We start from the raw sequence: 22,252 nt of genomic DNA, 5'->3' as shown, positions 1-22,252 counted from the left end.
TGCCATTGGCCCTGCAAACCCTGAAAGCCCCGCAGACATGAAGGCAGGCACATCTCATTAAGGTTCAAGATATGATGTCTTTAAAGTTCTTTTTTATTTTTAGTGCACTCCTTCAACTTGTTGCCATACACGTTGCTAGGATGGCTTTTAATCTCTATCAAAGACCTCCAAAGTATTCTTTTTCAGAAGTTTTTTTTTTTTCCTCTCTCTCTTTCTTACGGTTTCCTTTTGATTATATTCCTTCCCCCAAAATCTTAATTTGGGGCAGGGTGGTATCCATCAAAAGCAGCATTTTGAAGTAAAGATTAGTTTCTAACTTATGGTAATCAGATCTTCTGATCAACTTCTGATAATAAATATTTCCCCCTGGACCTGCCATGATTTCAGCACCCCCCCCCCCAATAAACCACATTGTCTTTGGGCTTAGAGCCTTAGCAATAATAAGAAGACTTATTTTGTGCCAGAAATTATTCTATGAGTTTTGCATGGATTAACTCAGTAATTCCTCATAGTAACCAGACAAAAAATAGTAACAGTGCCCCCAACTGGACACGAGAGGACACTGAGACAAAGACAGAAGCATTAAAGCCGAAATCCGCACCCAGGCCTTCTCTGCCGGGAGGGTCCCTGCTTTAAAACACTGACACATATTCCTCCCCCCGCAGGTCTGTATCAGTGCCCGGTAGAAACTCTAGCCAGCATTAAGATGTTCAGGTGTGGGATAAAACCTGCAGTCCCCACCTAAAGATCCAAACTGCTCATGACTTCTGGTGTTTCTTTTCTTAAATATGTTGTGGAATGAGATTTCCAAACTTCAGTTCCTAACTTGACCATCCTAGAGGTCAGAAGTATCTCAGAAGATCCAAACCAGTGATTCTCCTACTTTATCTTGGATTTATTTGACCCACTCTTGAGCACAATAAAATGGAGTTGTCCTATCATGTGTTAAAGGAAAAAAAAAAAAAAGAGGAGAAAATAAATTTGTACATTCAAGTCACTCTGTGATTGTTGTTTTTTTTTTTTTTTAATTTAGATATGCAAGAGCTTCCGAGACTAAAAATGTCACCTTTCTATTTTATGATGGGAAAACTGAGGCCAAGATCACATGAGTCTTGTCTTAATGCTGTAGCGAGATAGCAGAGGAGCAAGCTCTGCAGAGGTGGATGAGTTTGTTCACCTTACACACTGGTCTTTGTCGATTTTATCATTTCTCCTGACCATCCCAAACCCTTTGCAATGTGTGGTGACCAGATATGAACAAATATTTTCAAGATTCTAAACATTACAGAGGGGAACTTCCTCCACACTCAGGCTAGAAAAGGTGTTTAAGCTGCAGGGCCACCTCCGTGACCAATACCCAGAGGAGAAAGACCCCTGATGCTTTCATTCTTTCTGTTTGTCTTCACTTGGTTTAGAAGTTCTGAAGAAGATAGGCAGGTGATAAGATATGTGTTTTATATGTCCCATCAAGCTCAAAATCCATTTGAAATCCTTGCAAATGACCTTTACACTACAGATTTCTGACTAGGTTTTTCCTGTTTGGGAGATCAGGAATATGAAGCACTCTCTCTCTTTTCTTTTCTTTTTTTTTTTTTAATACTTTTTTACTTATAGATGGACACAATATCTTTATTAATTTATTTTTATGTGGTGCTGAGGATCGAACCCAGGGCCTCACACGTGCAAGGCAAGCGCTCTACCACTGAGCTACAGCCCCAGCCCCGCTCTCTTTTCTTGAGCAACTATTAGCAACTCCCAGCTTTACACAATTCCATGGTGGTAAAGGAAATCACCCTCAGAAGCATAGGAGACACAGCTAGTTCACAGTTACGAAGACACACTCTTTCATAACTGATTATTTTTCAAACTCCTGTTATTAAAGATCAAAAGGATGCTGAGTATAGGCAACTGGTATTTTCAATAAAAGCAATTTCCAATAATGTAGTGGAGATGTGGAGATGTTCCCGAGAGAGGCATGGCTTTTCCACGTTATCTCGGACCCCTCCCTGTAACTCTCTGAGAAAGAGTTAACTCAGTACCGGCTCAGCTTCCCATCAGCCCTCCATTTTCTTCTGAGTTATTTTATTTATTTGTACTGATTTTTTTGTCCAATGTGTCATTATTGGACTTATTTGTACTTGAAAGAATAATGTGAAAGTCTGCAGGAATTAAATATGGAACCATCTTATTGTCACCCTCCCCCATTCCCTGTAGATAATTTTTGCATTCCAGTCATATGGGGTGGTTGAAAGCTTCACGTGTACTTATCTGACTCCAGATCTTATTATATTTGATCAGTAAAAGTAATCACAGAATTTTTAGAAAGTCTTGTGCCAAGATTTTAGATGCTCTGGGATATAGTTTATAACTTTGTTACTTAATCTAAATGTTTTAGCTGTGACTTCAAGAGACTCTTGCCATATGTTTAATCTTAATATTGAAACAAATAATTCTGACATATTAAACAGAAATGTAGAGCCGACTAATGTATATAGTTGTCACTGACTCAATGTCTCTTCCTGTTTTCCAGTGCCCTGGTCATTGAAAAACAGCAGCATAGACAGTGGCGAAGCCGAAGTTGGTCGGAGGGTGACACAGGAAGTCCCTCCAGGGGTGTTCTGGAGGTCACAGATTCACATCAGTCAGCCTCAGTTCTTAAAGTTCAACATCTCCCTGGGCAAGGACGCTCTCTTTGGTGTTTATATAAGAAGGGGACTCCCACCATCGCATGCCCAGGTATGGCCAGGATCCGTGTAACTATGTGTTTAAAAATGTATGCATATGCACATGCCACTTTACACCCACGGGGACACCTCTCATTAAAGCCTTGTCAGTAACAGGCACGGCAAAGGTGCAGAGAGCTGGAACCCTGTAAATTGCCAGGAGCCATGAAAATGGTGTTTCAGTCCCCAAAAGGGGTTGACAATGCTTCCAAAGTTAAACATGGGATAACCAAATGACCTAGCAATGCCACATCTACTATGTGTCCAAAGAGAATTGAAAACATTATTATTTGTTTTATTTATTTATGTATTTATTTACTTACTTACTTACTTACTTATTTTGGTACAGGGATTGAATCCAGGGGTGCTTTATGACTAAGCCATATCCCCAGCCCTTTTTTAATTTTTTTTTATTTTGAGACAGGGTCTTGCTAAATTGCTAATGGCCTTGCTAAATTGCTGAGGCTGATTTTAAACTTGCAATCCTCCCGCCTCAGCCCCCTGAGCTGCGTGTACCACCGTGCCCGGCAAGATATTGTTTTCTATAAAATATATGCCAATGGATATTGCAGCATTATCAGAACAGCCAAAAAGTATAATCAACTCTAATGTCCAAGTGATGAATGGATAGAAAAAAAATGTGACATAGCCATACAATGGAAGATTATTCAGATCTAGAAAGGAATGGAACATTATTTCAAGCTACAACATGCATGAACTTTGAAAATACTATGCTTAGTGGGAAAGTGGCAGATACAAAAAGCCACATATTGTATGATTCCGCTTATATGAACTGTTCAGAATAGGCAAGTCCATAAAGCAGAAGATTGGTGGATTCGTGTTTACCAGAGTATTGGACTGACTGTTAATAGGGATGGAATTTCTTGCCTAGGATGATGGACATGCTCTGATATTGGGTGGCTGGCATGATGGCATAACAGTGAATGTACTAGAACTTCTGAATTATAAAATAGCGACACTTATGTTACAGAAATCATATATATTTTTAAAAAAGGTAACATCCCTACCTGGTGAAGCTAGCTTTGCTAGCCCTGCAGGTTGATTTGGGATTCTTTGTTATTGAGTTCATTCATTGAAACATCACTTGGCAACATTCTACTGTTTATGGGAATTTATGTAACAAATCAAGATTCCACAGTGGTTTCTGATTGGACCCCTGCTCAATTCCTTGGGAAGTCCTTAGCACTGTGAAGCTCAGATTATTCCCAGTACCAAAAATAAGAAGACTAGATTATATTGTGGGTTACTTTTTTTTTTTTTTTTCTCTTAAGTCTTGTTTAATTTGTCCTGGTAGAAATCTTATTACACATGCCATTTGGGGTGATTGAACACCTGTCTAGCTAGGTTTTCTTTCCAGTAATAATTATATGTCCTGAGACAAGCCACGTGCTTTTCTCTTCCTTGTTTACCCTCGAATCCAGCAAAACATAAAGCACATTAGGAAAAAACACCAGTAGAGAGGGAACACCTGTATATCCAGTCGAAGCTGACTTTGACATGTATTGGAAAGGTACTCATCTAGAAAATTCAATTGGAAGAATTTAAGGCTTTAAAACCATGGCAAATGTGAGGCTATCGGGCCACCCTTTCCTTGTCCTTAGCTTGTGGCAGGCATTGCTAATCAATGACAGTACTTTTCCTCACTGGACCCAGTGCACAAATACCTCCGACATAACTCTCCAGGCAGCCACTACCAATCGACCAGTGTTGACTCTCAAGATGAAACTTATTTGCAATCCCATCTTTATAGCCTGAAATGATCAATATGAGGACTCAAAGGACTCTTTCGTTTTTGAGCAGGGAGGGCTGTGTACGTTTTTATTACCCTACACAGCCCATGCTATAGGGACCAATGTGTAAAATGGTAATCAATGAGTCCTCCATCCATCCATCCACAAAGATATTTATTGGGCTAGGCACTGATTATCCAGAGATGAGTTAACACAGCCCCTGACCGAGAAGAGCTCCTCAGACAGAAATCACATCTGCTCTCCACAGAGATTCTCACCCAAAAAAAAAGATAGGAATTCAGCAGAAAGGAGTCCCGGGGGCATTGTTGTAGCTTCTGGCAGGGCAGCAGGGTGCTGCTCTGGGAAGTTATGCAGACTGTTCGGTGGTTTCCTTGACCTTCAGGCTCCAGTGATTCTGCTGGAGCCTCATGCCGGGTTTGCAGTGGTGAGATGTGCTTATTGGCAGGATTCAGGTGAGCACGAACATGCCTCTGGGCACAGCTGAGCATAACTTTCCTCTCAGCCAGTTGACTGCAAGAAACTATGCTGGGGAAACATTTCCTCCCTACATTGTTTTAAAGCACACTTCTTCCCCCTTCTTTTGCATGCTTTTGGCAAAGAGAGTCTTGGAAAAAAAAAAAAAAACAATAATTACAGCAAGACAAGTCAAGACTCTGCAGCTGACTGATGGTGGACAGCGGGCAGGAGCACACTCCACCCCGTTTCCCTGCTGCTCTGACAATCAGGAGTCCAGTCCTCAGTGACAATGTCTTTTTTTTTTTTCTTTTGTGGCTGTACCACACTGTCCATCTCCTGCCAACCTGGTGATTGTTCTAGTGATCATCCTCTCAAAATAGCTCCAGGGACAGCCCCATCACACATCTCAAGGGGAGGGAAATGAATAGGCATAGACGGATGCATGCTGGGGTTTCGGTGGAGCTGCCAGTTTAGGAATTCAGGGTGTATGGGGGCTCACTGAAGTGAGGCACAGTGCAGATACTCTGAAATGCACAAGACAGGTGCAATATAGGGGCGCCACTTAAGAAAAGAAAGCAAAAAAAGAAAACACCTCCTTATACATCCCCAAATTCATTCCCTGCCATTACTTGTGTTCATGTCCATTTGATGAGCTACATTTCCTGGAGGAGACGGTGCTTAGCTCTTCACAGAGATAGGTGACTCACTCACGTCTCAAACTATTATAGAATTTCTCATTTCTATTGGCATATCCTATCAAGGAACATAAGTTCTATGGGGATTGGCAGTCTAGCCAAGGTGACTCATGTGAGCTGGAGAGGGCGGTGGAGACGGGGAGGGGGGATTCCGTTGGCTGTGTTGTATGAAATGGTTATGTTTAAATTTTACAGAGTCTCATGCTCTGACCAAATGCCTATAAGGTTTAGTATCCTTGTCCAAGGATATTAAATACAGAGGAGAATCCTTTTTTACCTGCTTAAATTTCCCAAGAATCAGAACCAGTCCCAGCTGAGTTTTTGAAACTGGTTTTTTACAAAAGATACAGAGGCAACATGGTCTAGGAGAGGAATTCCTGGAGCTAAAGAGAGCACTGCTGAATGTAGCCCTGCCTCACAGTAGCCAGGTGACCTTGGATGTGTCCCTCAACCTGCCATAGCCTTGGTCTCCTTCTCTACCTGTGACCTAAGCCTCAGGACATTGTTGTGATTACGTAACAACAAAGATAGAATGAGAAAGCACTTTATAAACCAACACAGTGAAAAGAAGATATTATATACAAGTGATTCATTATGCATTTAAAAATTGGGTGCTAGGGGTTTAGCTCAGTGATAGAGCACTTGTGTATCATGTGTGAGGACCTGGGTTTGATCCCCAGCACCTAAAAAAAAAAAAAAAAAAAAAGTATATGTAACCCTAACAAGCACTGGCAATTATATAAATATAGACTTTTAAAATAAATTAATTTTCTAGTTATTTTCTTCTTACTAAAGAACAAACTACATCTATATTGCAGAAAAATTTTAGCAACCAAAGAAGAAAGTAAAAATACCCACATTTCAAAATAGTCCCCTTTGGCTAAATGTTAATGTATTGTTTTTGCTATTTAAAAAAAAAAAATCCACTGAATTAAAACACAGTCTGAGAATCTTGGTGGCTTAAAATAACTAGGGCAATTTCTTGTTTACTCTGTATCCAGGGCTCTTGACCAGGGGTGATTTTGGCCTATACCCAATCTCATCCCCAGGTCATTTGGCAATATTTGAAAATTTTGGGAGTTGTCACAACTGGGAGGAGATCATTACCAGCATCCTTGGGTAGAGCTAGAGATACTGTTAAGCCCCCAAATTGCACACAGGAGCCCCAACTCAGAACTACCCAGATTCAAATGTCACTAGCTCTGAGTGGTTCACATTCCTCTTCAGTTCATTAGGACTTTGCTCAAGGTAGACCTCATTTGAGGACACAAACCAACAGAGGCTTCACTATCTGGAATATCACCAGCTCCTCTGTATACCAATTCCTGATGAATTTTGTTTGGAAGTGATGTATAAACTTTGAAGTCTTTCTCATATTAACCAAAGCAAGTCACCTCCTAACTTCAATGGAGCAGGAAGTACAATCTAAAGATGTCCCTGGAAGGAAGAACACCAGAAATATCAATGAAAAACCCTAATGACTTACACATAAAATGCTATGATACCTGTCCTCGTGGCTGGTCTTTGCCTTCTCAATCCGTGTCCTAAAAATAAACTCTTATGGGTTTTATTCATATTGCTAAATTGCCCTGAAAGATTGCACCATTTATACTCCTACCCACCGGCAGCGTTGTCTAGTGCCCATTTCATTTACTTGAACCCTTGCATAAAATAGGTATTACCAATTTTGAAGCCTTGTCAGTTTGAAAGGTAGATATTATATTGTGTTTTAAATGCAACATTTTGACACTCTGCATTGCGTTTTTTAAGACACAGTCAAAAAAAAAAAAAAAGTCAGTCTTGAGCCATTCTTAGCCTACCAACTTGAATTCTTAGGAGGATGATGTGTGTACAGCAGCAGTCTAGCGCATCTTACCAAATATTTGAAATCCTACAAACTGTCAGATTTGCTGAACCCTGGTTGTAGAAAGGAAATAGATCAGACTGGGGGAAAAAAAAAATAATAATCTGACCTGGCTACAGTGTTCTAGGCATCAAAGGAAATCTCAGAGGCTGTTGCTGCAAGTCGGAATCTTGGGTGGTTAAGGCAGTGAGCAAGTTTGCTTGACAGTTCCTCACTGATTGCTGCTGATATGTCAAGCCAAGTAAAACCCTTTGCGAGAACAAGTCAATAATCGGCAAATTAGGTACATGATTAACCTGAGACAACAAGATGCAGTTACCGCTTGGGAGCCCTGCCGGGACTTCACCTTCTCCGCAATCCTATTTAGCAAATATTAAAAATGCCTATTTCATCACTCAGACTGATGGAGCCAGGAGCCCAGTGACTTTCAGCAGCAACTTAGAGGCGGAGGGTGGGCCCGGAGCTCTGACAGCTCCCAGTAAGGGGAGGTACGAGGGACTGCATGGTAGTAAGATAGACGCTGTCAACCCCTAATTTACTACGGGAGGCTGCTTCTACAAGATGGGAAGCAAAACGATTCACACATGAAACACAGCCACCAATGGCAGGGAGCTGCTTCAGAGACCACAAATTGCCCCAGGATCAGACCAAAGATATGCAAATATGGCAGATGAGGTACGTGTGAACTTGGACTGAATGAGCTCCGAACATTCCCCGTATGTCCTCATCAGCAGATTCTTCTAATGGCATTTCTTCAGAGCACATTCATAGGTGGCGATTTGTGGTGTTGGCTTAGCCAGCTCCAGTTTGTCCCTTTCCACTGCCCAGCATGATTGGAAAAGAAACTCTTTCTCTTCTTGTCCCCTTCTTTCTTGCCCTGCTAAGTAAATCTGTACATGGCTTCAGCCAGAGGTGGGACTAACAGGGTTCCTGGGACCCAGAGTGCCCAGCTGTCCTGAGTATCAGCCTGCCATGTCTCTCCACCCTTCCAGTGCCCAGATGCTAGGTAGGTCAGCTCTCCTGGGCCTCCCATTCCAACGAAGTTCAAGATGGAACCAAGGTCAAGAGCCTGCTGTCCACTTACACAGCACATCCTGTGGCAATCTGTCAAAGTCCCTAAGGTGGTGTTCAACTTCATTTTGAAGGGAGGCATACCTTTAAAAGCGTATTTTTAAAAAACATTTTTTTCCCAAAAGACCTTAAAATACAGAGAAAGATCTTGCAAAACCAATCGGATTCCTCTCTGGCAGACAGACTGAAAAGGGCTTTTGGAAAGGACTTTCTCAGTGGACCCCCTTATGATTATCTGATGGCATCCCGACAGCTGTCCAAATCAGAGGGCAGCCTCCGGAGAGCTCAGAGAAACCTCCTGGGTCACTGGAGATGGACGGGAGACCTGGTGTTGAGGGGCGTGCACTGGGAGGGTGCTGAGGGTTTCCCGAGAGGGGCAATGCTTGGGTTCATGGCACTCAGGACAGGGAAGAGAAAAAGCCAAGCATGTTCATGGATCCTGTAATCCCAACTAGGTGGGGGGCTGAGGTAGAATCACAAGTTCAAAGCCAGCCTGGGTGACTTAGCAAGACCACACCTAAAAGAAAGAAAGAGAAGAGAGAATGTGTCAGGGGCTACATCCTATCTCCTGGTTAGACTGAATATAGTCTTGGGGGTGCCATAGGTCAGGCGCTTGCAATATGCTGAGCAAAGGACCTTCATCTTCAAGTGAAATATTATGTAGAACCCCCAGTGTAAAACAGAAAAAAGTGACAATTTATTAACATAGCATTTATATAAGGTTCACATCATCATTATGTTAATCTCTGTACATGCATGTTTGTATGTATGCACGCATGTCTCTGTGTGTGTGTGTGTGTGTGTGTGTGTGTGCGTGCGCGCGCATGCATCATTTCTCAGTTCCATGGGGGATTGGTTCCAGAATATCAAAACCTGAGAACATTCAAGTCTCCTATGTAAAATGGCACAATATGTGCCTAGAACTCCCTTCCTGAGACTTTAAGCCATCTGGAGATGACATATAATACATTTCAGTACAAATGCTGAGTAAATTGTTACACTGTATTGTTTAGGAACTAGTGACAAGGGAAAAAAAAATGTGCATGTGCAATTTAGATGTGATTTTTTTTCCCCCACATATTTCCAATCTGCAGATGGCTTAATCCATGGATGTAGAACCCCTAGACAGTGTATGTGGATGTAGCTACAGAAAGGAGAATAGGACTGGGGATTAGGTTGTTGAAGAACTTATTTTACTCTATAGTAAGGTATTGAAGTTAAGGTAGTCTCCCCTGCCCCAACCCCCAACACTGTCACATGAACCCACACAGGAAGCAAACACAACAAGATCTGAACATTTATTCATTTAAGTTGTGGAAGCATGGGTATTTGCTCCCATATACTCCAAACTCCTCTTAATTTTTACAATCTCTCTTTACCAAAAGTGAATCTGTGCCATGGCTGAGCCATCTTAAGTAAAACAAGCGGTGGAGGGATATAGATAATGACTGTAATCTCAGTCACTCTCAAGATTTAATTGATTTATGTACCTTGTTTTCTTTGCCCAGTTTTGAGGGGAAAAAAATCATAATGAATATATTTAAGTAGTTGTGAATAGCAACAGTATTTTCTTTAATCGTTTCTTTTACGAGCTGTGGAGACTCTTCAATTAAATTGATCCACAGCTTGAAAGAGAAGTGAGAGAAAATAATTGTTTCAAGGTTGAGTCACTTAAAATATCTGACAACTGCTTAGGTTCGTTGTCTTAGATTTAAAAGTAGAGGAGTTGTACCCAAATTTTGAAACACTCTTTTTAAAAACTAATAATAATCTCCTTTGGGGGACCGTTTCACCATCATTGGGAATTCCACTCCTGGTTTTACACCCTGACATGAGCCTGGGCTTCTGCTTGAACAAGATCCACCAGATCCTCGCTTGCATGACTTCATCTGAGCAGACGCACATCAGGCTGAATTCAAAAAGGAGCCCAGTACAGATCTTTAGGTTTCCTAATAAGTGACAGTTACGGAAGTTCAAATCTATGTTCAAAGATGTCGGGAAAAGCTTTGTTCCAAGATCTTCACAAAATTAAGAGCTTCCAAGAGGTCCACTGAAGCCTTTCTCAGTGAGAGTGTTTTTTGCAAGGAAGAAAAACAATGATAAGAAACCAATGTTCATTCGTCATTCATCTGGCTGCTTATGAAACTGCTCTCTACTCAGAGAGCCTCCCCATTTAACACCAGCATCTCTGCCCACCGAGAATGGTACCACCCCTGGCGTCACTACAGAGGGCTGCTGTGTCCCAGGACCAGCCATGTGTGTTGCCTTAGTTTGCCCTCCTGGTCAGCCCTATGAGGTCCATTCTATTGTAGCACCCCCCACTTCACAGATGAAGGCAGATTGGGGTCACAAAGCAGCCCTTGGGCACAGCAATCAGACACCCTGTCCCGGTACCCAGTCACATCCAGCAGCATCGGCATCAATGTAAACCACATCGTAAGATCACAGCTCATGCCAAAAACCAAGAATTGTTAAGAGCCAATGAAAGTACTTTGGAAAGTCTCTGCAATGGATCAGGACAGAAGCCTTGGCCCATGTGGGTCTGGCTGAGGGTGCCCAGTGGATCACTTCAAGAGGATGATTATGGAAACATTTTAAGAAGAGATGCTGGGGCTGGCATGAAGATGTCACCGTGCTTACAGAAATGTCCCTCTAGCTGTGCTGGGCTGGTCAGGCTGAAGCCCTCCTGTATTGTCCGTGTGTCTCCCATTGATTCTAAGATGCATGTAGTACTCCTCCTTGGACATCTCTGCAAATGGAATGTGTTTGGTGACCAAGGGAGCCGAGGTCAAATGAAGTGTTTGGTGTCACATTTTTGTGTATAGAAGAAAACTCAGTATGCATTCTCATGACTACAGCACTGTTGCAGATATAACCAGATCTTCCTGAGTATGAGACGAAATAAACTTTTTAATTCCAGAGTTTCCCTTTGCAAGATAAAGTCCTAATCAGTTTGCCATCCGTTAAGTGCCAAAGTTTAAGTGGCCTCGTATTCATTCCAAATATCCTCAGATAACTAGATGCCATGATATCAATCAAATCAGTGTGGGGCTTAATTATGATTTTTTAAAGATACTTAAATATATATTTTTAAAATGATGTTTAAGTAAGCCTTCTGTGAAAGGTTGATGGAGCTCTTCTAGCCACAGGACACCATGGGCATAAAGAAGCGATCCACTCCCAAACACCTGGTCCTCATTGACGACCATCCTCAAAGCTGTGTGACCTTGGACAAGTCACTCACTCAACAGCTCTGTGCCTCATTACCTCTTCTGTAAAACGGGGACGATATGATGTGCCCATAGCAAGATTGTCAGATGCAAATGAGAAAAACCTTTAAAAAGCACTCAGACTCAGGCTCGCAGATAGAAATGGTGGCATCCATTGTCAGATTTCTCAGAGTATCCATCACCCGAGCCCCCACACAAACCAAATTTCAATGGCTTTTTTAGAAGATAGTTTTGATTTGTGTTTTTGTCATTCTGTAGTCATACATGGTGCTGAGAGGAAAAAAAATAGAAAAGACTAACATTTTAGTTTATTTTCCAGTTTTCTGTTCACATCTAGTAATCATTTTTACAAATACAGAATCCAAACACATGTGTCATTTTCACCCTGGATCTTTGCTTAAGGGAGAAGGAAATCTTTTCAACCCTGGATATTCTTCCACAAACTCATTTTAAATGCTTCAAAAATAGTCTAGTCTTAAAAAAAAAAAAATAGCCAATCCTCCTTTCTTCAGAGCTGGGGGGGGTCTTTAGTGTGTCCACTTGGGGATGAGGGAGCAGACACTCGGGCTTGCCCAGGGTCACACTGAGGCTGGCACAAGCTTCCACTGTGGTTCTCGAGAGGCCAGCCCAGGCTTGTGATTCTGTTCCTCTCTGGTGCCAGGGAGGTCATTTTGCACCTGGACACATCCTCCATCCCTTCTCTCCTTGGTGATGTATTTGATACATTTTCCCAACCAGCCCCCTTGAGACCCACCTATTGATCTTGGGAAGGCAAAGAGCCAAACGTGACATTTGTGATAAACCGTCGGCTAAAGACAATTAGATGGGAAGGTGCAGTAAATAAGAAATTGCATCAGCAGGGCCCTGGGAGGCAAGACGTCCCCCCTCCCAGCTTCCTGACACAGCAGCCATTGTGCATCCCCGGGGCAGCCCAGAGATGCTCATTGGCTGCACTGACCTTGACCGTAAGGCTGTCAGGGGTCACCACTTGTCTCGCTTGGTCTACGGAGCAATACCTTTTACCCTGCTCCTGGGATGGATCAAAAGGCAGCATGATGAGGGCGTGACCTTGTGGGAAGACAAAAATCTAAAATCAATCCCTTTCTGTGCTCAAGAAATGCTCACTCAAGGTGTGTACTGTGGACACAGATCAAAGGTGTGGCTCTCCTTTAAGAAGAAGGGGACTGGACAAGTGGCACCCTCAAGTAAGAGGACCCTGAGGTGCTGCACAGGGCGGGGGATAAGAATGGACACCCCATCGTCTGCCTGGTCTGGGTTTGAGTCTTACCTCTGCCGTGTGGCAGCTGAAGAGTTTATGGGTGAGTCCCTCCAGATGCTTCGCCATCCGTGAGATGAGGACTATTCCTTGTCAGGGTGTTGTGAGAATAACTAAGATGAGGCCTAGCAAACAGTAAGTGCCCCACGGAGATCAGTCAATCAATCGAACTGGTCTACCTCCCTGGCAGGTAGCCTAGCAACGAAGGCTGCACAGGAGAATGGCCAGGCCTCTGCTGGAGGCAGTGCTGATGTGCACACTGAGCTGGACCTTTAGGCTCTAACGGAAATGGCAAAGCTCACGATCTTCCAGCTCAGCTCAGGGATTCCTGGATCCTCCCCAGGGCAGAGGTTTGGGGTGCCTCTCCTGGGTGCACTGCATTCAACTGTGTCCAGGCCAAACATGGCTCTCCAGGGATGGGCAAGGGGCTGACGGCGTGCATCCTGTTATCACTGTGTGTAGGAGCCGATGCTGTGTCATTTGAGCTATGCCGGCTTATCCAACAAATGTTAGCCATTACCGCTATTTAAAGGTTTGGGAGTACAAATAGGCCACGACTTCCAACCTGTGAGGGGTTTAGGGGCCACTTCCTGGAGGAGAGACAACCAAGCTGAATCTTTTTTTTCCCCTAGTTAGTTATACAAGACAGCAGAATGCATTTCAATTCATTGTACACAGATGGAGCACAATTTTTCATTTCTCTTGTTGCACACAATGTAGGGTCACGCCATTCATGCAGTCATACATGTGCCTCAGGTAATGACATCCATTTCATAACCATCTTCCCTACCCCCCATACCCGCTCCCCTCCATGCAGTCCCCTTTGCCCAATCCAAAGTTCCTCCATTCTTCCCATGCACCCCCAGCTCCATTATGGATCAGCATCTGCTTATCAGAGAAAACACTTGGCCTTTGGTTTTCTAGGATTGGCTTATTTCTCTTAGCATGATATTCTCTGGCTTCATCCATTTACCTGCAAATGCCATGATTTTATTCTCTTTCAATGCTGAATAATGTTCCATTGTGTATATATACCACAGTTTCTTTATCCATTCATCTACTGAAGGGCATCTGGGTTGCTTCCACAGTTTAGCTAATGTGAACTGGGCTGCCAAGCTGAATCTTGAGAAAGGAAGAGACAAAGATTTTTTTCTAAGCAGAAGACAAATGAAGATCCCAAGTAGGAGCATCACAAAGCAATCTTCTTCTTTTCAGGAAGAGCTTCTCCTTGGCCGTAGCTCACCAGCAGGGTCGTAGCTCTTCCCTTTTGAACGTGCTGATGCAGGTCAGGTGGGACCTAGGCAGGACAGCCCTCTGGAAGTTTCATGGCTGTGCCCCTGGCTGAGGTGGTGCAGATTTACAGCCGGATACACAACCCTGGCAAGGATATTGACATGTTCCAGGCACCATAAAGCTCAGAGTCACCTTGTGAACCAGGCTCATACACTTTTACATGCTTCAGGGATAGTCTTGTAAAGACGTCAGGACCTGTGGTTTTCCGTGGTTTCTTCCTGTTCTCAGACATTTCATGTGAGAGCATTAACATTTCTCAAGGGAGACCCCCTCTTCAGATAGACACATCATTCTGCCAGGAAACAGGCCACACTATTGTACTCCTCCAGCATTTATTGGGCACCTAGTACATGCCATAGATCAAGGTCCTGAAGTAGTGAATAAGGCAGAGCCAACACTGCCCTTGTATGACTGGTGGGCTGTAGCACAGATGCCCCTCTAGGGATTCCCAGGAGGGCCACCTACCCAGAAATGCAGTGATCAAGCCTTGTTGCCCCCCCTCCCCCGATTGCCATTTCTGCTAGGAATCCCACTCTGAAACATCTCTGAGGAGGAAGGGACCTGCGATATACAACACGTAGTAGTAGTGGTGACCATTCATTCTTCTCTAAAGACACTTCATCCTTTTCTGTTCATTTTTCAGTCCAACTACCTCACCCTCCCCATCCCAGATATTCAAAATAGATTCCTTTTAAAAGGAGAAAAAAAAATAAAGACAAAATATGCTCTTTTAGAGCTTATAAACAACAATTGTAGGCTTGATACATAGGGAGGAAACATCTTGGCAGCACCTATAATCTGCTTATCTTCAGCCAACAAATTTTTAAAGCCTCTGCCAACCCCAGAGGGCCCTCATAGGGGTTAGGCTCCGTAAACACTCCAGTTCAGAAGCTTTCTTGTTATTGCAAAAAGAACTTGAGTTTCATCTTAACCATCTATCAGAGCTTTCGGTCTCTGAAAATCCTTCTCTGGCCTCCCATCATGCTGCAAGGAGCTCTGAAGCTGTCTTGGAGAGCAAGCTCTAGATGGACATCCCCGGCGCTCACCACGCACTTGTCCATAGTAGGTGCTCATTTAATATCTGATGGGCCATCAGTCACCTGTCCTGCTGGGGCCCTCTGCAGTCTGGTAACCAGCAACCTCTTCCTCACTCTGAGCCCTGCCACATCAGCCTGCCTGCTTTCCCTGGGTCACACCAAGCTCATCCCGCCTCTGTGTGTTTGTCAGCTTCCGTTACTGCAAGGAATACCTGAGACAAATCAACTTATAGAGAGGAAAGGCCCCACGATAGAGAAAGAGCCCCACTGTCCCCTTTGGGGGCACACACCAAAGACCTGAAGGCAGACCACTAGACCCCTCTTAACATTTCCACAACCTCTCAGTAGTGCCAAGCTGGGGACTAAGCCTCAAACACATGGGTCTTTGAAGGGTCATTTCAAAGCCAAGCTGAGCCCCGTGCCTCTGAGGCGGATGTGTGCTCTTCCTGAAGCGCCCCTCACCAATACTCCCCTAGCACTTTCCCCCCTTCTGTGGGGCCTTTGCCTGAAACTCACCCCTCCAGCGAGCCCTTTCCTAGCGAAGGAACAGAAAACAGCATATTTCATCACACCTTATGTCCTTGTCGTGCTTTGCTTTTCTTAAATCTGCTTTATTTAGGTATAATTTTAAAACTACCCAAGGCACGCATTTCTTTCAGTGAACATTTTGATTTCTAAAACGTGAGAAGCTCATCCTCCTGAGCAGCAACACCAGTCTTGATGCAGAGCATGGCCACGTCCCTAAGGGCCCCGCCCCATCTCTGGCCACGCCCCTAAGGCCCCGCCCCAGCTCTGGCCACGCCTTGCCCGCTCCCTGGCCACTGTGCATCTGCGCCTTGGTGCTCTGTAGCTGGAGAGTAGATGCGTGTCTCCTGGACTTATCTATTCTGGGAGTCATGTGCTCTTCTGTCTGGCTTCTTTCACTTAGAAGATGTGGGTGAGATTCCCTCACAGGGATGTGTCCCCGTGGCTCATTCCTGTTCTTACTGCGTAGATCTCCAGTGGGGTGGATATACACAGGTCCCCTGGTCCCCTGGTTCCCTGGTCCACGAGGCAAATGTACCAAGACCCCCAGTGGATGCCTGAAGCCGTGGAGAGAACTGAGCCCTATGTATTTGGATTTTTTCCTGTACATACACACCTATGGTCAAACAGGTGTTTGATTTTTTTTTAATATTTATTTTTTAGTTTTAGGTAGACACAATATCTTTATTTTATTTTTATGTGGTGCTAAGAATCGAACCCAGTGCCTCACACATGCTAATCAGAGGCACTACCACTTGAGCCACAACCCCAGCCCTGATTTTTTTCAAAAAACTTCATTTAAATCCCATCCAATGTTCCACAGTCCCCAAAACAAAGATTTGCTACTTTACTTACAATGTGATATTCTACATATATTCCTATCAATCCCTAAAGCTCATTATTTAATCTTAATTCCTATGTTGCACCCACAAGGGGACATTGGAGATTATTTTAAATAATTGCCAACTCTTCATCCATTCAACAAGTATTTATTAAGCACCTAGATGCCAAACCTGTGCTGGAGTCACATGCCTATGATGCAGTTTAATTTGTGAATGAGGCATGATAAGAGGTGAATAGCAATAACTACTAATAAACTAGAATAATTATAACAATACGCTGTAATAAAAGTGATATGAATGTGGTCTCACTGTCTGGAAAGAATCAAGAGAAATATTAATGTTTCCAGCCCAAGCTGACTGGTGGTTGAACCCACGGAAAGTCAAAGTGCAGACAAGGAGGGACCCTACACTTCTCTGTCCTCCATCCTGCTGATGGACTTTCGAGTGGTCCAATTTTCTCTATTTCTTATTCATGGCCCTCGTCACTCCCTGACATTATCCTCTCCCCTGATACTATCAGGTCCCAGAGGACAGGAGCCTTGTCCATGTCATATCTCTGGTGCTGGCACTAAGTGGGAGCTTGAGGTCTGCTGAATGAATGACTGTTTTTACACCCACAACATAAACAAAAGTAAGAATCAGGGATGTGCTTCAGTTCTTTCTTTTCTCTGAACCCCAGTTTAGAAGTCACCAGGTGAATCTGTACATACAGACCACTCTCGCACACATGCTCATGAAAACGAGAGAGGCCAGGGACACCCCCGCCTGACCCTGTTGACTGGGCATGCTGATTGACCTCCACTACCCTGGGCTAAGGGTGCAGTTTCTGAAGATCCTCTACTTATTAACTTTTCTACAAGCCATACCACTTCTGTGCCTCAGTTTCCCCATATATGAAGTGGGGTTAATTTGTATTCAGTAGAGTTTTATGAACATTAAATAGGAGAGTCCATGGGAATCCCTTAGCACAGAGCCTGGCCTCATTAAATGTTCATCCATGGTCTCATCTGAGCATTAATGAACAAAAACAAGGGAAACTCAACAGTGTTTCCTAAAATTCACTAAAATCCTTTTTGTGTGAAGGTGCTAGGGATGAAACCCAGGGCCTCATGCATGCTAGGCAAGCTCTCTACCACTGAACAACACCCCCAGCCCCCAAAACACACTTCTCAGAAGGGCTTTGTCCTCCAAGGAGTTGTAGTACCAAGAGTCACCATATCAGTGTAGACTTTATGGCAAATGTCTAATTGGTTGGGTCTAAGTCTTTTCTAGTCAATCTGTCAAGATCCTCAGTGAGCACTCACTATATTCCAGGCAAAGTTCAGGGCACTAGGGACACTGTGTTGAATAAAACAGGCTAGTGTCTCTCTCCAGGAGTACATATCCAACAGGAGGGAAATGGACTATAAATTAGTAGATAAAGAGCAAGCTTTTTCAGAGTGATTAGTTTTTTTTTTTTCTGAGGATGGAAACTCAGAGGCAATACAGACAGAAAGTTTAGGGCAGTGCAGAATGATAGGAAGCAGACAGCTGTGAGATCAGGAGAAAGACAGGCCAGGCCAAGGGAATGGCTGGTGCAAAGGCCCCAAGGCTGCATAAGTTGGCAGCTCCAAGAACCAGGAGCAGAGCAGTGTGGCTGGAACACAGGGAGGGAGGTCCTGAGAGAGCTGGGCAGAGGCTGGCTCTCAGAGCAGCTTTCAGACAGGAGTGGCCAATACCCAGCAAAACCACCAAGACCTTTCCAGGCAGCCTTTGTGACTGCTCCAGCAAGACATCCCTCATCTTCAGGTTGCCAGCCTGTGTGGGCCAAGCCTGCCCCTAGCACTTCTGCGCTCTGCCTTCCTCCCTGTTCTCCACTCGGTGGCATCTTGAAGGGACTCAGAAAGCAGGCCAGCCACCAGAGAGGCTGGCAGCCACAGCCAGCTCCTTGGAAAACTTGGAGCGCTCTCCCGTGGTTGCTACCACACATGCAGATCCAACTTCAGGTTCTAGTGTGGCTGCCAGCCATGCTCAGTGGCACTGGGGGCACCTTTCGCTTCCCTCGTGATCCCTGAGACACAGGAAGGAGACCAGGGCTTTCCAGAGATGGAGTGAGATAACACACGTCGTGGGTGTTTTCCATTTCACCTGGCACATAACAGGCTAGCCAAAATAATCCAGCGCTTTGTATTTCTAACAATGACTTTTCCACCGGTGCGAGAGGACCTATATTGAAAGAATCAAGAATTCCACCCTCGTGGATGAATTCTACCCCGGCTCCTGATGTTAAGGAACTCCATTTAGTTCACCTCTGTCTCTCCTGGGCTTGATCCTTACCTGCGGGGTCTGGCACAGTTACCAGAGTAGCTGTGAACTGCAGGGGCTGCTTCCTGTCTGCATGCTCAAGGGCTCCTTGTCACAATAGCCCCAGCAGTGTCCCCAGCTGAACCAGTCGCCTCTAGTTAAGTAACTCGGATGCCGCGAGTCAGAGCTGAACAGTCCCCAGAAAGACAGCAAGACCCTGCTCGGGAAGCGGCCTCCGCCGGAGCCCTGCTCTCCTCCCTCTCCCTTCCCCTCACACTCAGCCCCTTTCAAAGAGAGCAAAGAAGCTGTACTGAGCTTTAATGAGGAATCAGCTGGGCGCACTTTGCCACAGGCCTGGCTGGAGGCAGAGAGAGATGAACAGGCCCCGTGAGTGACCCACCACGGCTAAAGTCACTCCCGCCGTCACTGGATGCAACCAGAGACCCCCGTGATCATGCGGCTTCAAGCGGTCCCCACTCACACATGCTGCCCACCCTCAACCCCACCAACGACAGCTGAGGATGCCCCACCATCTGAAGCAGAATCAACATCAGGCCCCTGGAGGCCAGGGATGCTGCCAGTGTGGAGCAAGGGGAACGGCAGGACGTCCATGGGAAATGTCACCATTTATTGCTTTTCCCAGTCCCCATCAACCCTCAGCCAGCAGACGTTCCAAATAGCAATAAAGTTATTTTCCCGGTCTCCCAGGGTCCTGGACCCAGCAATAACATCTTTCTGAAGGGCAATGAGTCTGTCTTTAACCTTGCCCTCTTTGGCAGGTATGCACCGGGGTGGCTTCCAGAGGCCTCCTTGGGCTGCTTGCTCCCCGTGTGCGGATGCCTTCCCTTCTGGGAAAGTGACAGACCCTGCTCAATGGTCCAGGCACCTCTCCTCTCCTCCAGCTCTTCTGGAAACCCACTAAGTTATCTTAATTACCATTCCTTCTTGGTCTCTGCCAAGAAGTTGAGAGATTTATAATTGGATCAGTCAAATATTTGCTGTGGTTTATTTCCTTGCTCCTCGAGCTCTTGTAAAAGTTGCCTTCGCGTGCCACTTTGGGGTATGACTAATGACTCCGAGGCGCAGTCCTCACGTTGCGTGCCAACATGGGTTATTTTTCAAAGGCCAGAGAAAGAGAATTCGCGGGGAGAGGAGCGGTGTTTGTTTGGGGTTACTGTGCAATCCCACCCTGGGTGGCTGCAAGAGACCCAAGCTGCTTTGAGAGACAAACGTCCCCCCTGCAGGCAGCCCAGGCACAGATACACCCTTCTACTGGGATTTGGTCATGTGCCTTCTGATTCCCTTCCAGGGTGTCTGCAGACCTATTAGACAGAACGCGCCCGTGGCACAACCTTTTCAGTCACCAAGCACAGCGTGCCCCGCCCCCCAGCATCTCTGTGTCCTGGATGGATCATCATGGGGTCCTGGAACAGAGGAATCAGATGTCCCTGGTCCTCAGCCTGAGTTATCGATTCCCAGTGATGAACCATGGAAAGGGAACTCTGGCCAGGGCCTGGGCTCTTGGAAAATGGCCTCCTTCTAGTGTCAGCCAGTCCGCCAAGCAAGCTGCCAGGCGGCAGCCTAGGACTGCGGTCCTAGAGAGCATGGGCTCCCCTGAACCAGCTGGCTTCCCTGCGGTCCTGCGGTCCCCACCCTGGAAGGACTCTCCACAGCTGGCTTGATTGATGCTCATTGTGTTTCCACACCCCAGCCCCTTCCCACGTTATAGCCACCATGGGTGATGCTGGATGGCATGTGCTGACCACGAGGAACAAGACCACGTGTCCCCCTCTAGAGCAGCTTTGGGACTAAAAGGTACACCCAACTGGGCCAACTGCAACCCTCCTGGGTGAACCAGGATAATGAGACACCCTGTATGTGATGGATGGAGTTGGAATTTCGCCAACAGAAGATGCTGCCCGTTTTTTCCTGGTGACCCTCCCCTTCTGCCTGATAAGAAGGGGAAGATATGCAGGGACCGGCTATGATCTTGGGTAGCGAACTAGGGAGGAAGAGAGCCTGGAGTCAGGAAATCTCTGAAAGCTCTGCCGAAGTAACACACGGCATCGTTTCAGTGGCTTCCTCTAGTAAAGCGTGTATTGAGTGCTCACGATGCAATTTCGGACTCTCCTCCAAGAGTCATTCTAGTATCCAGGGCATTCCTATCTTGTAGTTCTGCCACAAGAACAGGGGCTTTAAAGGTTCCCTGGCACCTTCCAGGGTAGATGGGAACAGAGGAAGAGCACGAGAGAGATTGCACAGGACATTGGATGGCAGGATCTAGAAGTGGAGGATGCGCCACACTATTCCCCATTTGTCCAGAATGGGCACATACCCCCACCTGACTGCAAATGGGCTGGGGAGGAACATCCTGATGCAGTTTACACTCGTCTCACTGGCCCCACAGTGACTTAAAGACATTTAGGGGGTGACAAGAGCTTGAGAAAAATAAGGTGCAGTAAAGGGACCCCCGGATTGAGCCCCATCAGAGTCCGATCGTGCCCCGCCCTCCCATCCAGTGCCTTATTTGAGAGCCGTGGCTGGCAGGTTCCTGCTTAAATGGAGGCTGCCCTCCAAGCTTCTGCAGGAGGACTCTGAGGGGCAGCCACAATGGATGTCCTCCCTCTCCTCTGAAAAATGCCTTTTCCCAGAGCAGTTTGATTGGTTGGACAGCGAGCACCACCACTAGTCCCAAGCCACTGCCGAGAGTCCCTTGGCTGGTCGGCAGATGGGCAAAAGATGACGGATGCCCAAATTAGTAATGAGCAATGGCCCCGCACAAGTAATCACCTTCCCCAACTCTTCCTCATGGGGGTGATCACTTGGACCCCAAATGAAGTCTATTCTTCTCACCTCGGCACCAAGGAAGTTACAGTCATTCCTCTGGCTGACAGCAATTTGTAGACGTGGGTCTTTGTAGTTGGACATTTACGAGGTTGCTAAGGAACAAATGCTTTGGTTACAAAGGTCTTGGAAAACAGCAACGGTTTGTCATATCCTTTCCCATCATTTATTTTAGCCCTTAAGGACAGCGGTGACCAATGGAATGCGGAGTAGAAGGAAGCTAAACACAAACACTTATTTCCTGAAATATGGGACGAATGTCCTCTTCCTGGGCACTGGCCATCTGCACGCGTAAAAATGGAAGCCCGCTCTGCTCTTCTGTGATCATTCTGATTTTCGAG

The 22,252-nt window shown here is 45.4% G+C and overlaps 1 protein-coding gene across 4 annotated transcripts in view; it reads left to right on the top strand.

The window, feature by feature from the left end:
* Tenm2 (teneurin transmembrane protein 2) overlaps positions 1-22,252 on the top strand; it is an 884,372-nt gene that overhangs the window by 713,782 nt on the left and 148,338 nt on the right. For all 4 annotated transcript variants that reach the window (XM_076855696.2, XM_076855695.2, XM_076855694.2 and 1 more), the window contains one exon: positions 2,531-2,736. In XM_076855696.2, coding sequence (XP_076711811.1) covers positions 2,531-2,736 — 206 coding nt within the window. The remainder of the gene's footprint in view (positions 1-2,530; positions 2,737-22,252) is intronic.

This window comes from Callospermophilus lateralis, chromosome 5, assembly GCF_048772815.1.
Source record: "Callospermophilus lateralis isolate mCalLat2 chromosome 5, mCalLat2.hap1, whole genome shotgun sequence".
In the NCBI taxonomy this organism is placed as follows: Eukaryota; Metazoa; Chordata; class Mammalia; order Rodentia; family Sciuridae; genus Callospermophilus; species Callospermophilus lateralis.
Note: the sequence above shows the minus strand (reverse complement) of the source record. Positions and strands in the feature narration are given on the sequence as shown.